This window comes from Myxine glutinosa, chromosome 6, assembly GCF_964187855.1.
Source record: "Myxine glutinosa chromosome 6, kmMyxGlut1.1, whole genome shotgun sequence".
Taxonomy (NCBI): domain Eukaryota; kingdom Metazoa; phylum Chordata; class Myxini; order Myxiniformes; family Myxinidae; genus Myxine; species Myxine glutinosa.
In genome coordinates, this window is record NC_136266.1 from 52,563,189 (window position 1) to 52,578,351 (window position 15,163).

Below are 15,163 nucleotides of genomic sequence, written 5' to 3' on the forward strand. Positions count from 1 at the left end.
TTTCCGTACGAATATACTTGAGAACTGAACCCCTGGTGTCGTATTGTGTCATTATAACCCAGCCGGGTGTCTTCTCTTTTCCTATTGAGCCAGCATAGCGCGGCTTCGTCGACGTTCGAGTACAATCGGGTAACTTGTACGGATACGGCGGCCATCCCGCTCGGCCCACCATACCATCAAAGTCGTATCTGTAACAATATTATACAAACTGGTAGTCTTCGAAAACCTGGTCTGTATTTCTGCAGATAAGTTTCCACTCAATAACAAACTTTAATTTATTTCACGATTTCGCAAAAGACTTTCGACAAAAAAATAAATCCAAACTGAGATTAACAGCAACCAGTGGAGCGGCAGGAAGTTGGCGCCAATTAGACTGTGATTTGGTAAGTATACCTGCATGATGTCATATATGATGCATCATAACGTACAGATTGCAACATGCACATGGCGTGTTCATCATACGTAGTATGATGTAGAGTCATTGTCTAGTCTACAGGACACAGCGGTATGATGGAAACACCGACATCCAGGATGTGAAGACGACTTTGGAAGGAAGGAATGTTGCAATAAAGGGTGTGATGTGCAATGTAATTGTGGTGGAAACCAGACGGTCACTTGATCTGCTCACAGTGCGATGATGAACAGCTGCCAGAAATCCAGTGCAATATCCTCGGTGCTTTTGCTCAGGAAGGTCCATGAGTTCCTTCCGCAGACGTTTCTTCAAAAGCCAGGCCTGTCTGGCTGGTACAAGTGTCCTACAGAAAATAAATAGGCACAACCAACAAATTGTTTAGTTTTTGAGGACAACATGACGTGGTGAGGCATCTGGGCATTGTGGAGCTTAAGCCTGTAGTAATGGGTTGGAATTCCTGGAACGATGGCACCAGTGAGATATTGAAACTTCCACAAGGTTCACATAGAAATCTGAGGATCATTTGCCGACTCATAGTTGAACTCAAGAGTTCATGAATTCGACTAGTGCAGACAACTTTGAGTCAATAACATGGTACAGCTGTTGGGAAGCGCAGTCCCATCCATACACCTGCATCACATATTACCACTCAAAAAACAGGGTTCAGCTGTTGGGAAGCACAGTCCCATCCATACACCTGCATCACATATTACCACTCAAAAAACAGGGTTCAGCTGTTGGGAAGCACAGTCCCATCCATACACCTGCATCACATTCCCACTCAAAAAACAGGGTTCAGCTGTTGGGAAGCACAGTCCCATCCATACACCTGCATCACATATTACCACTCAAAAAACAGGGTTCAGCTGTTGGGAAGCACAGTCCCATCCATACACCTGCATCACATTCCCACTCAAAAAACAGGGTTCAGCTGTTGGGAAGCACAGTCCCATCCATAGACCTGCATCACATTCCCACTCAAAAAACAGGGTTCAGCTGTTGGGAAGCACAGTCCCATCCATACACCTGCATCACATTCCCACCCAAAAAACAGGGTTCAGCTGTTGGGAAGCACAGTCCCATCCATACACCTGCATCACATTCCCACTCAAAAAACAGGGTTCAGCAGGTTGCCAGCGATGTTCCAGGCACGCGGCTTCGGCTGCGTGTTTGTGCCCCAGCCTCGAGCTGCTCCTCCGTGACGTCATCACGCTTGGCTCCGCTGCGCAGCCTCTTCAACGCGTGCAGCGCTGCGGTGTCCCAATTCTCAGGCAGCAAGAGCAGCAGAAAGGCGAAGGAGATGAGAGCCAAAGCAGAAAGACGCACCGCATTGATGACGAGGCGTTTCTGGAGCAGCTCCACCACTGGGAACACAGCGCAGACCTGCATATTCTTAAAGACCATTTAATCCGTTGAAGAACTGGAACAGGAATTCTGTAATACCAAGCTGTGGTACAGAATATATATATGTAACATGATTTTTAACACTACAATGCAAAACTGATTCTTTTGTTACTTAATTTTCATTTGCACAAAAATGTTACACTTTCACTGTATCTATCATATTTGGCAAAGTAACTGAGGTTTTCTATCATTAGTTTTCACCCCTGTCTGTTTGTTTGTGAGCAGGATATCTCAAAAAGTTATGGACAGATTGGGCCGAAGTTTGGTGGAGGATGGGTGTGAGACAAGGACGAATTGATTAGATTTTGGTGAGGATCCGGATCCGGACACGAGAATTTCTAAGTGGTTCTTCACCATTGAAAGACAGGACCAAAAACGGCACAAAGCACGATATCTCAAAAAATTAAAAAAAATTACCGAGTGCCGTTCTAGTTACCCTTGCCTGAGGAGAGGGTATTGCATTTGAGTCCGTTTGTTTATTTGTTTGTCTGTTTGTTTGTCTGTTTGTTTGTTTGTCCGCACAGAATAAATATGAATTCCTCTGCAACCGTTGGTCCAATTGACAGGAAATTTTCACCAGAGGTGCAACCCCACCTGTATAATTTTTAAATTATAATTATGACGTCATACGTCAGGTGGTATGGCCGCCATCTTGGAAAAACCGAAAAACTTTGCACCTCTATATCTCCGAAAACGTTGCATAAACAAAATTGAAACATGGCTCATTGTTAAATACTCTCCATGGGGAATAAAATATGTTAATGATGATGTCATAGGTGCCTCCATTATGACTTCATAATTCGACAAGTACAAAACTTCATCCGATCACGATGAAATTTCTTGAACGTCATCTCGGGATAAATTGGTGGAGAAAAAAAAAATGATGTCATCGGTCACGTGGTTCGGCCGCCATCTTGGAAAAACCGAAAACATTTGCACCTCTATATCTCTGAAAGCTCCTGAGACATGGCTCATTGTAAAGAACTCTCCAGGTGGAATAGCATATGTTAATGATGATGTCATAGGTGCCTCCATTATGACATCATAATTCGACAAGTACAAAACTTGATCCGATCAAGATGAAATTTCTTGAGTGTCATCTAGGGATAAATTGGTGGAGAAAAAAAATATATGGTGACGTCATCGGTCACCTGGTTCGGCCGCCATATTTGTTTTAACACAAACGCCTTTAAAAAACACTGAAATCACATCATGGCTAGGGTCTGCAATCTCTGATTGCTCTTTCTCGTTTGTTTTGCAACATTATATACCTTCCCAAGCAAACCACTGAAATTAATGTCCAGCTTTATTTTATGCAAAAGTACATTGCTCCTTAAAGTCTACTTACATTCTTAGATAAAGGAAGGCAATACGAAGTAAGGAGAGTAATGAATGAGGTATTTATCGGAAGTGAAAAAATGAGTTGGAGGACATAAATGACCCAAAGACAATTTGATACTAGATTTAAAAAGATTTAGTAAAATGCACAATGACTATTGCTTTAAAAATCTTAAGCAACCAACTTAAGATGTCGTTTTTGATATGTTCAACATCTAGGCACACACAAAAGTGTGCTGGCAGAGGTTAAAAGGGCAATGTACTGATGGTGGGAGAACAGGTGGAGCAACGAGCGAGGAGATGAACGAACAGGAAAAGAGGAGATATTGAGGGGAAGGAAGGAAACAATGTAACCTGCAAGTAAGAGGTTGGGTTGGATAGGGTTAATGGGTGTAGAAAAGGTCATGTGTCGGGATAGGGGATGACGTGAGATGTATTGACATTGTTAACTTGGACCCCCAGAGGTAAGAGTGTGATTGCATCGCTTCAAGGCAGTATCTAATGAATGAGGTTAAAGCCAGGTTGATGACACCCTGATTTTCGCCATTTTTCCTATTAAAATAGATTTTTCTTTCATAAGCTGTTCGAGGAGTCAAGGTAGAAAGTTGTCTCAGTTACGCTATGATGTGTTATGCCGAAACTGCGTTCTGATCATGCATCGTTCCACTGTGTTGCAGGTCCAATACAAACTGACCTGTATTGATATTTCAACTCATACAGGAAGAGATCTTCAACAGTAGCAGGTGAACAACCACCAGGAGCAACAGCTAAACAAATCCACCTTTCAGTTGAGCCATGACATTTAACATTCCCAAAACATGCCCAATGCAAGTGGGAGCGATTAGGCTTGTGCATTTCCTGCCTATCCGGCGTTAATGCCTCACAAATCCTGCATTTTGCTAAAGTTATCCAGCTGGATGAAGTAAAGCTGGAAGTTGATTGATGTTCAACGCGTGACACTCTTTCTTGAGAACACGAAATGCTATCGACGTTTGGCCTGAGTTTTTTTTTAAACGTTCTGCTACAAATGGGATGTGGAGAAGCAGAGGTATTGCAAAATCCATTATCAGCAAAAGTGCAATGATCATGAAAATGTGAACAAGTTGGGGAAAACCCCACCAAAAACAAGAAAAAAAGGTTTTTCTTTTGCTCTTTGGAAGAGGAGATACAGTTTCTTGGAGTTGGGGGTTTCAAGCTTCCTTCCGAAGGGATATGATAACAGGCGACTGCAATACCTGATGAGATTCACATCATTTTGTTCATCACTCATTATAAGGCATCCTCGATCACACCTTTCGCCCTCGACCGCAGACAGGGAGCACAAATACAGTAACTCGACCGCAGGCGTCTAATTTCCAGGAGTTTCTGCCAACTGCCTATCATGGATACAGAAATTTATCTGGGAAGGGATATCGATAAATAGGGCTGACAGGATGGCCTAGGCCCTAGAGGTTCGCGCACTCGCTTTAAGCTGTCTAACCTGGGTTTTAACCCTGGCCCAGCTATAAATTGTCATCCCGGTGTTTCTGGCAGGGTGAATGTGTTTGCCGTCACTCCGATGGAAGTTAAACTGAGCCTGCCGACATTAGTTGGTGGACGTTACAGATCCCACTCTAAATCACAAATTAAAATCCCATATACTGCGTTAATTTGTCTGAAATCATCTCGTGATGTCTTTGCTATGAATGTAGTAGTGCACTCATGTTTCTTAATGCAGTCATTGTCACGCATAATAATACATGGACAAACTCCTTCATGAACATTGGGCACGATAAAATAAAAGAGGAATTATTGGTAAATGTCTCTTTCTCCTATGAATTTCATTTCATGCATGCTCAGTTTCATGGAACATGTGTTCTGCTATTCAAACTGTGTGGTTACAGGCCGCAAGTGGTCAAGGAAACTTAATCAGTTATAAGTGAAGGATGGAAAGAGGCCTAGAGTGATCGTCCAACATTCAAAAATTTGGGACTTTTCCTTCCCATGGAGCGAGAAAGATTGGCAACGATTTGACAACACTCTGGATATCCAAAAATGATAATTAACCTCAAAGGATTCTGAGCAGTGCTCATCATTCGTGCAGTCGAGATCCCGCTCAACCTTCACTTGGGATCCAGATTTCCAATAATGAAGTGTTACATATTTTGCCTTTTACGGAATGACTCATTGTCCCATCCGCTAGCATTAGTTGGATCCCACCATGTCCCTCGCGAAGTGCATCCTATCAAATTACAACTTCCGGCCACCTTCAGTCGCATGTCAAAACTGACCAGCTGGTCGTTGAAGACCTAGGCCTAAATGGGCCTTTACTTGGGCCCAAATGAAGCTTTGAGAGAATTCAAACTCATGATCATATGACAAGTTACTTCCTGTGTGATTGCACATGATCAGTTGACTCCTTGCTCAGCTATTTTTCTCCTCCATCCACTCTTACTCTCTGTTCTGGCTTCCTGACACTATCTAACCCAAAACATTAAGGTGGTGATGACAATGTTCCCCCGGGTCTCACGATCTGTAGAGAGCTTGTCACTCGTCCCCTCCGGAAGGGCATTACGATCTGAATGCACCATGGTCTGTGCTCCTCCCCTGATGAAGGGCACACTGTATCTGGATCGTAGGACTATTTGAATACTTTTGCGTTCTTCACTCTGTGGTTCTCACAATTTTGTCAATTATGGATCTCTTCAACCCGGGCTGATAGGATGGCCTAGAGGTTTTTCATAGGCAGGGTGTTTCATCAATGTGTCTGCCGCCCCTCAGATGGACATTGAACCGGCATCCCGTCGTCCGACATCAGTTGATGGGCGCTAAAGATCCCACGGTGTCCTTCACGAAGAGTAGGTGAGATACCGCCAGCACCATGAACAAATGACTAATTACAAAGTCCAATGTCAGGCCTAGCCAGGTGGTTTGTGAAGACTCGGGCCAAGCTTCCTCCAGACAACCCCCCCCCCCCCCCCCCCCCCAAAAAAAGAAAGGTGGGATAACGGTAGCTGTCAAAGAAGAACAAGATGGATCTCTCCAACCCAAAACATATTCTTTGATGTCACTTCATCCATAACATGAGAAATGTATAACTTGAGCAAGCGGTATTCTAGTCCCATCCTGCAGTGCCAACACAGTAACATCGGTGTATCTACGCCGATAAATTTGCCAAATGCAATCTAGCGCTCTGCTACGGATTCCGAGCGGAGTAATCACTCCATAAGGCCCATTTCATGGTAGATATATTCCTGTTATTCTTCAACCGTTTGGATTGTGTTTATAAAAATAAACCACAACGGACTTATGGTGCCAAGTAGAAGTGTTTCCTGCACTGTCAAAGTTCGCACTGTGTAGTGTCAGCAGTAACACATGTAGAGATGAATGTGCTACATCATCTAAAACACGGGTAATCAGTGGATCGACATCTTCTAAATGACTCAATGAATATTCAGGTGGCTTTATGAACTAATCGGCCAAAGAAAGCAAGTGACCCCTGGTACACTATGAACACTCAGAATTAAGCATTTGGGGAAGCCGTCGTGAATAGGTCATCGCCGGTCCACGTTTTCATCACTACATTAATGCTGTCTGTTGAGACAATTCACAATAACCTCATGCCAAAGTCCATTCTCTTGATTTCATTGGAAAAGGCTCAACAAATGGCCTAAAGAAATTGCCAGATTCACCATATTCCTCAAGTATACCTGTACCTTCGCTTCTTAGTAGAGAAGATGTGATTTAAATACATAATTTCTACTTGAAACACGGACCATGCCAAGGTTTTCTTATTTTATGGTCTCATATTATTTTATGGTCATTCTTATTAGTCCCCTACCGGTGTACACCGTAGGGGACTATAGGTTTGCACTCCATCCCTCCGTCTGTCAGTCTGTCGGTCCGTCAGTCTGTCAGTCCGTCACGCAAAGAACAGTTTTCCGGACTTTTTTCCTAAACTCTTAATGCTAATGATTTCAAACTTGGTACATGGTTTCGTCTTGATAAGTTATAGATCAAGTTCGAACTTCACGACGTTTCGATCATTTTTGGCAAAGTTATGGCACTTTGAACTTTGGGAATTTCCCCAACAGTTTTCCGGACTATAATTTGGAGTGCGGTAAGCCATAATACTGTCTTCTATGACAGTGGTACCCAATGCCGGTAGGGGACATGTATTGCAGCGCAATACTCAGGATGCTTGTTTTACAAGGTTTTATGGTGTCGTTTTCTCATGAAGCTTCATATACTTGTTACAGGTGAGTTTCGCTCATTACAGTTCTAACTCCCTCGAAAGATACAAAACACACAAATCTCCTCCGTATTCCAATGCTAAGACATCGCAATAGCTGTTGTGGGACAACTTGCGCACTGTAGCAAGATAGCTTCGGGCAACATGAGCACTTTCATCGGGACGAGGTATATAAAGTCGACTCATTCTTGTAGAGGTTGAAATAAAAACTTTACATTCCCAATGCTTATCGTTATCCCCGAAGACACTGTTAGGAATCTCGTTTCCAGTTTGTTTAAACCAACTTTAAGTCTTGGTGGATAAATGAACCTTCCTCAAAATTGGAAAATTTTATATTGTTGCAAAAGCGAAGTACGTGCTTGGATAAGGTTGGCCTGAAGTTCCTGCGGTGTTCTGGGTTGTGTTGGTTAATCTGCTATCGCTCTCTGTAGCCATGCCCCATGCGTGTTCAATGGAGTCAAGGTCACTCACTTGGCCATCCATCCTCTCGATTGCTTCCTGTTCAAGATAAGCACTGATAGTCCTTGCTTGACATGGCTACCTACACACAATCATCATAATCATCAATATAAATGAAGTTTGACCGAATTGCATCAGCCTAAGTTTTCATTATTGTATTGAACATGTCAAATCGGTACCTACAGCAGTAAAGGTGTCCTTATGGATGGCATTGTTGCTCATTAAAGGATGGCATTGCTGCTCATTACAGGATGGCATTGCTGCTCATTACAGGATAGCATTGCTGCTCATTACAGGATGGCATTGCTGCTCATTACAGGATGGCATTGCTGCTCATTGCAGGTTGGCATTGCTGCTCATTACAGGATGGCATTGCTGCTCATTACAGGATGGCATTGCTGCTCATTACAGGATGGCATTGCTGCTCATTACAGGATGGCATTGCTGCTCATTACAGGATGGCATTGCTGCTCATTGCAGGATGGCATTGCTGCTCATTGCAGGATGGCATTGCTGCTCATTACAGGATGGCATTGCTGCTCATTACAGGATGGCATTGCTGCTCATTACAGGATGGCATTGCTGCTCATTGCAGGTTGGCATTGCTGCTCATTACAGGATGGCATTGCTGCTCATTACAGGATGGCATTGCTGCTCATTACAGGATGGCATTGCTGCTCATTACAGGATGGCATTGCTGCTCATTGCAGGATGGCATTGCTGCTCATTGCAGGATGGCATTGCTGCTCATTACAGGATGGCATTGCTGCTCATTGCAGGATGGCATTGCTGCTCATTGCAAGATGGCATTGCTGCTCATTACAGGATGTTGATTAAGTTTTTAGAAAACATGCTCTGATGCCATCTGGACCAGTTCCAGAATTGGTGTCAAGGTTTGCTAAAAACCTCTACACCTTCCGAAGTGGGAGACAGACAGTATCCAGGAGTAGTTGGGTATGAGAGGTTTGGGTAGGTGTAGGGAATGAGGGTTGTGTACACAAGATTAAAAGCAAAGACCGAATTGAGGCATACAGCCATCTCACAAGCAGTCGGGCAGCTGTGGTGCCATTTGAAGTAAGGGAAGTGATTGAGGAGGAGAATACATCAGAGATGGACTTGACATGGCACCACCAGATCATTGAAGAAGGAGACAGTTTTGAGAACTACAGCCTTGAGGTTGGCCAGATGTTGTTTTCTGGCTTTCCTGAGAGTGGACACACACTTGTTCTGGGCTTTCTGGAATGATCTGAGGTTGCCTGCAGTTGGAATTGCTTCCAGGAAGAGAAGGTGAGTTGTTTGAAGGCAACTGCCTCACCACAAGAGTGTGTACCAGGCTTGAGAGGATTGAAAATGACAACTGCAGATGAGACAGGTATAAATATGTCTATAAGAGATATTTGTAAGAAAATTCATCATTACCAAGTCCAGAAGGGAGGACATGCCATTGGCAGAAATCTGGGTCGTAAAGTTCAGTGATTTGGTGAGGATTAGGGTTAGGGTTTGGGTTAGTGTCACAAACCTCACTTGGAGTCACTGAAGTCCTTTTATGAAATGCTATGGCTGGTTGAATAGGAACCAACACCCATCCAATTGGCATGGTGACAGTTGAAATCAGCGCATATGAGGATGACAGTGCTGGGATGAGTTGTTATAAATTAGTCCATGTTTGGCAGAGATGGAGATGTAAATAGGGTCATCGCTGTAAGGAGCAAGGTACAGCACACAAACAAAGAGCAGGTGGTTGCAGAGGGGAAAGTGCAGCCAAAGGTACTCCTGGATGTTATGAGGGGAAGGGTAGTACACAGACAGTGGAAAATGTAGTTCTTGATATAAACTGCATCTCCCACCACCAGAACAGCATGCATGCTTGTCAAACCGGAAAAGACAACACCCAGGGAGACACATCGAGGAATCAGAGTCATCCTGAGGGAGGAAGGATTCTGTTAGGCAGATAATATCAGGTTTACCAGTGGCAGCTTGGATTGAGAGATTTGTCAAATTGGAGCAAGGACATCAGATGTTGGAGGTCCATAGAGTTCGGGATGGGGGAGGAGTTGCTGTTGGCAGGGAATGGAAAATAGGTGGGGAGGTGGAGGTGCATAGAGAGGGAGAAGTGGAAGGATGTGGAATGGGATGTAGGGTGAGCATGGAGGGGGCAGGATGCTGAGGAAGCAGAGAGAGGGTGGGATGCTGAAGCAGCAGATAGGGGGCAGGATGATGGGAAGCAGCGAGGGTTCAACAAAACACATGCATTGCATGTATAGGCAGTTGAAAAGAATAACTAAACATTAATATCCATCACAGGTAGGAAATTAGTCGAACCAGAGCTGATATCAATCTGACCTAGATATGCATCATTTGCAAGAGATGAGTAGTGTATTATAGTGACATTCACACAGGTAAACGGCCAAGTACCTGCATTTCCAGGCACACTCAGGAGAACTCCCAATGAAATGAAGGTGGAGAAGGTCACCACAAGGCCAAAGTGAACCAGGAAATTGAAAACTGCAATAAAAAAACATTATACATAAGTAATGCTATGAATGCCTCTTCAAATGGAATATGATTCCAGGAAACATTTTGTCAGGTTGAAGGTCTTTAAGTCAAGGCCTCTTTACATCATGAACATCTATCTATATATATGTGTACATACATACATATATATATATATATATATATATATATATATATATATATATATATATATATATATATATATGTATGTATCTATCTATAATTCCAGTAATCTCTGTGTGTATGTGTGTGTGTATGTGTGTATGTGTGTGTGTCGTGTGTCTGTGACCGCTGTTTCTCGACAACCACGGGTCCGATATACTTGAAACTTGCCAGGTATATTGCTGGGGACCCGAGGATGTGCCTTTTCAAGGTTTCATATTAATCGGAGAAGTAGTTACCGAGCTATGGCGATTTATTTACCAAACTCCGCAAGCCGTTCGCTTTGGACCAAACCATTTCATGTAAATAGAGGGGGGGGATTGTCACCGTACTCGCAAGCCGTTCGCTTTGGCTTTGCGAATGGACCAAACCATTTCATGTAAATAGAGGGGGGGGGATTGTCACCGTACTCGCAAGCCGTTCGCTTTGGCTTTGCGAATGGACCAAACCATTTCATGTAAATAGAGGGGAGGGGGGGATATAATTTTAGATATATATATAGTACGGGCATGCCCTAGTATATATAAAGCAGTAAAGTATGTTTGTTTGTTTGTCCTCTTATAACTCGAGAACTACTCATCGCAGAGAAAAACCAAAGGCATATTCGGAATCAGTACGTCTCAGAGCAACTACAGCACACCTTAAATTTTAAAAAACTTCGGGTTTTAAAATTAGCGTATTAGCGCAGAAGCGCTAGCAGAAGAGGGAGGGAATCGAAGGGAGGGAGCGCAGCGCTCCCTCTAGCGCTTCGCAGCGCCAGCGCTTCTGTTAGCGTAATTAGCGTATTTCGGAACGTTAATTTTTCAACTTCATTATTCGGAATCAGTACGTCCCAGAGAAACTTCGTAATGTTAATTTTTCAACTTCATCCGATTGACATGGGACCAACGGCATGTGACAGAGAGTGAAACATACATGCTACATTTATTTGACGACAATGAGTTCCGACTTCCGGGTTCGTGCCGCCAACCCTGTTAGGCGCCTCTTGCGGCACACAGGGAATTACCAGTGAACTGGTACTCAATTTGCCGACCTCGGTAGGATGACAGGCTGAGTCAACCCCCCTGGTGTTAAGGGGGAGGAGGAGGGGAGGGGGAAGAGGAGGGGAGGGGAACGGGGGGGGAGGGGGAGGGGGAGTGGGGAGGGGCGGGGAGGGGGAAGGAGGGAGGGGGGAGGGGGAGGGGCCATTCTTCCCCCGGGCACCCCCACACCCTCCCCTCCCCCCTTCGCCTCCCCCCTCCCCCCTTCCCCCTCCCCCATGTTCCCCTCCCCTCCTCTTCCCCCTCCCCTCCTCCCCCCCTTCCCCCTCCCCCTACCCCCTCCCCCTCCCCCCCGTTCCCCTCCCCTCCTCTTCCCCCTCCCCTCCTCCTCCCCCACCCGGCAATGCCGGGTACTTCTGCTGGTATATATATATATATATATATACACGTTAGTGTTCAGTTAGCCTTGTGGTTAAGCGTTTGGATGTTTGGCCCATATAATTGGCTTCACAATTTTCACATTGTATGTTGTAGATGACATTCTTTCTGTCAAATTTGTTCACCTGGTCTTTTGGCTTTGACAGCTGTGCTCGTAAGGATGTTTGTGGTTTGTGGGCGATGTTGATGTTGTCGTCACGTATAATGCGGCCTGTGGTTTCAGAAGCGTGTTGTATGTATGGAAGTGCCACCGTGTGTGGAGGTGTGGTTGGATGGTTGTTGTTGTAGTTGGATTTCTAGCGACAAGATTTGATAAATGCATTTGAGTAGTGTTTTTCTCGCAGTAATTGGTTGACGTGCAGCATTTCCATCTGGCGTTGTTCATGGTCACTGCAGTGCGTCCATGAGGAAGAACCACCAGCCATGTCAACATAGATTTTTAAACACCCCGATTTCTACCTTATACTTTTGCATATTTCACATTTTTGGTAATCTATATTATCACTATACTTGTCACAACATGGTATATATTGTCATGAATCTTTACTGCCCATAAATTGAACTCGTGATAATTTTGGATGAAAACAGAACAAGTAAATTAATGAAAAAACATGTTTTCGGGCTACACACTTTGTTTTCTTTTTTTTAAAGTTTGAAACCAATTTTTTTTAATTTTTAATTGATTTTTAAATTCAATTTTGATAGATAAAAATGCACCAGAAAATAGGACCGTGGGCCAAATTTCAGCTCCCTGGGACGTATGGAACCTAGAAAACGAACGGCTCAAATATTTGAAACGGGACAAACAAACAAAGTTCAGATGAAGTTAAATAAAAGTGCATATAAAAAGGAAGTCATCAACAAAATATGGCGGACAAAAATATGACGGAGTGACTTGTAAGCACTTGTAATTATTTTAACTGTGAATACATACCCAGCAATAAGCAGGCAACTCCACACAGGTAGAGCCAAGGCAGAGCACGAGCCGCATGCCAGAACTCAACACCTGTCACATATAATATAATGGGGATGACAGAAACGGCAACCAGGTTGAAAAGGCCCAGAAACGAGAGCAGCTGGGAGGTCTGTCCAAGCGTTGGAGAACCAAGAATCATTTTGAATAGAACCTACACAACATACATGACAACATTGTAAGCAGACATTAAAAAAATGGTGAAAAAAAAAATATATATATATATATATATGTATATAATATATATATATATATATATATATGTATATGTATATACATGTATATATATATACACACACGAGGAACAGTAAAATATTTTTCGCACCTTGTTTGTTGCATGTACATGTGTAACAACTGTGTTCTTTTTCAACATAATCTACATTGCGTTAATTCATTTTTCCATCACTTTACTAAGGCCTGGATTCCTATCGAAAAAAAATATATTTTGGCTGTTTGTGTAGCCATTCGTGCACCACCTCTTGGACCTCTTCGTCCATTCGGAAAGTGGTTCAACCAAGCACCTCTTTAAGTGGCCCAAAGATGTGGTAATCCGAAGGGGCGATGTCTGGTGAGTAGAGTGGATGAGGAAGACACTCAAAATGCAGGTCCTCGATTGTTGCAGCTGTAGCGCGGGCATTATGGGGCCAAGCATTGTCAGGCTGCAGCAAAACACCAGTGGTGAGTAGTCCATGACGTTTTCATCTGATTGCTGGTTTCAGATGATTTTTAAGGAGGTCGCAGTATGATGCACTGGTGACTGTTGTCCCTCAGGGCATGTAATGCTCTACAATTGGGCCTCGGCTATCCCAGAAGAGTGTCAGAATCATTTTTCCAGTGGACAGCTGTGTGCGGAATTTTTTGGGCTTCGGTGAAGTTGAATGGCGCCACTCTTTGCTTGCCCTCTTTGTTTCTAGCTGAAAGTAGTGCACCCAGCTTTCATCCCCAGTCACTACGCACTGTAAAAAAGTGTCGCCTTCTGTTTTGTAACGTCGCAGAAGTTCTTCACATGCGTCCACTCGCCTTTCTTTCAGTTTGGGTGTGAGTTGTCTAGGCATCCACCTTACAGACACTTTGCGGAACCCCAGTGCAATGTCTATTGTTGCCAGGTGTTGCAAAGAATGTTAACAGAAAGGCCAGCCATACAATCTAATAAGTGTTTTTGTGTTTCAGATTGCATGAACATGGGTGCCAAAACTCAGCTGACGCAAGAAAAAAGACAGGCAATTGTAAATTTGAGGAAAGTTACAAAAGTTACTTTTGTCTTTGGACAAAATAACTACAGTCAAGTGCTTCCTATAGCTATGAACGACCTTCCTACACCTCTCTACTGGCAGTTTGGCCCACTCTTCTTGTGCAAACTGCTCCAGTTCTCCCAGATTTGAAGGGTGCCTTCTCCTAACTGCTGTTTTCAGATCCCCCCACAGGGGTTCAATAGGATTTAGATCTGTACTCATTGCTGGCCACTTCAGAACATTCAAGCGTTTTGTCGTGAACCATCCCTGGGTGTTTTTTCAAGTCATTGTCATTGCTGCAAGACCCATTACCTTTGATGAAGACCCAGCTTTCTGACACTGAGTTGAGTATTGTGCTCTAAAATGCCTTGGTAATCTCCTGATTTCATGATGCCATGCACAGATTCAAGGCACCCAGTGGCAGAGGCAGCACAGCAACCCCAAAACATCACTGAACCGCCTCCCTGTTTGACTGTAGGGAGGGTGTTCTTTTCTTTGAAGGCTTCATTTTGTTTTCTGTAAACATAGAGATTATGTACTTTACCAAAAAGCTCAAATTTAGTCTCATTTGTCCAAAGGACATTCTCCCAGAAGGATTTTGGCTTGTTCAAGTGTGTTTTGGCAATCTCCAGTCAGGCTTTCTCAGCAGTGGGGTCCTCCTGGGTCTCCTACCATAAACCCCCCTTTCATTGAGTTGGTGACAGATGGTGCGAGTTGAAGCTGTCGTACCTTTTGTCTGAAAGACAGTTTGAACCTGTTTGGTAGCTGTTCGACGTGCTTTCTCCACCATTCGAACAATATTTCGCTGCAATCTTCGATCAAGTTTTCTCTTGTGGCCACGTCCAGGGAGGTTGGCTGCAGTGCCATGGGCCTTACACATCCTGATAGCATTGTGTACGGTGGACACAGGAACATCAAGGTCTCTGGAGAGGGACTTGTAGCCTTGAGATTGTCCATGCTTGGCTACAATCTTGTGTCTGACCTCCTCAGACAATTCTCTGGTTTTCTCTCTTTTCTCCA

At 43.9% G+C, this 15,163-nt stretch overlaps 1 protein-coding gene across 1 annotated transcript in view; it reads right to left on the reverse strand.

The window, feature by feature from the left end:
* Positions 1-1,534: 1,534 nt before the first annotated feature.
* Positions 1,535-15,163, reverse strand: part of LOC137429373 (solute carrier family 35 member F4-like) — a 133,621-nt gene continuing 119,992 nt past the window's right edge. The window contains exons 7-9 of the mRNA XM_078781019.1: positions 12,873-13,065; positions 10,260-10,349; positions 1,535-1,776 (exon numbers count right to left, since the gene is read on the reverse strand). Of these exons, the coding sequence (XP_078637145.1) occupies positions 1,535-1,776; positions 10,260-10,349; positions 12,873-13,065 (525 nt within the window). The remainder of the gene's footprint in view (positions 1,777-10,259; positions 10,350-12,872; positions 13,066-15,163) is intronic.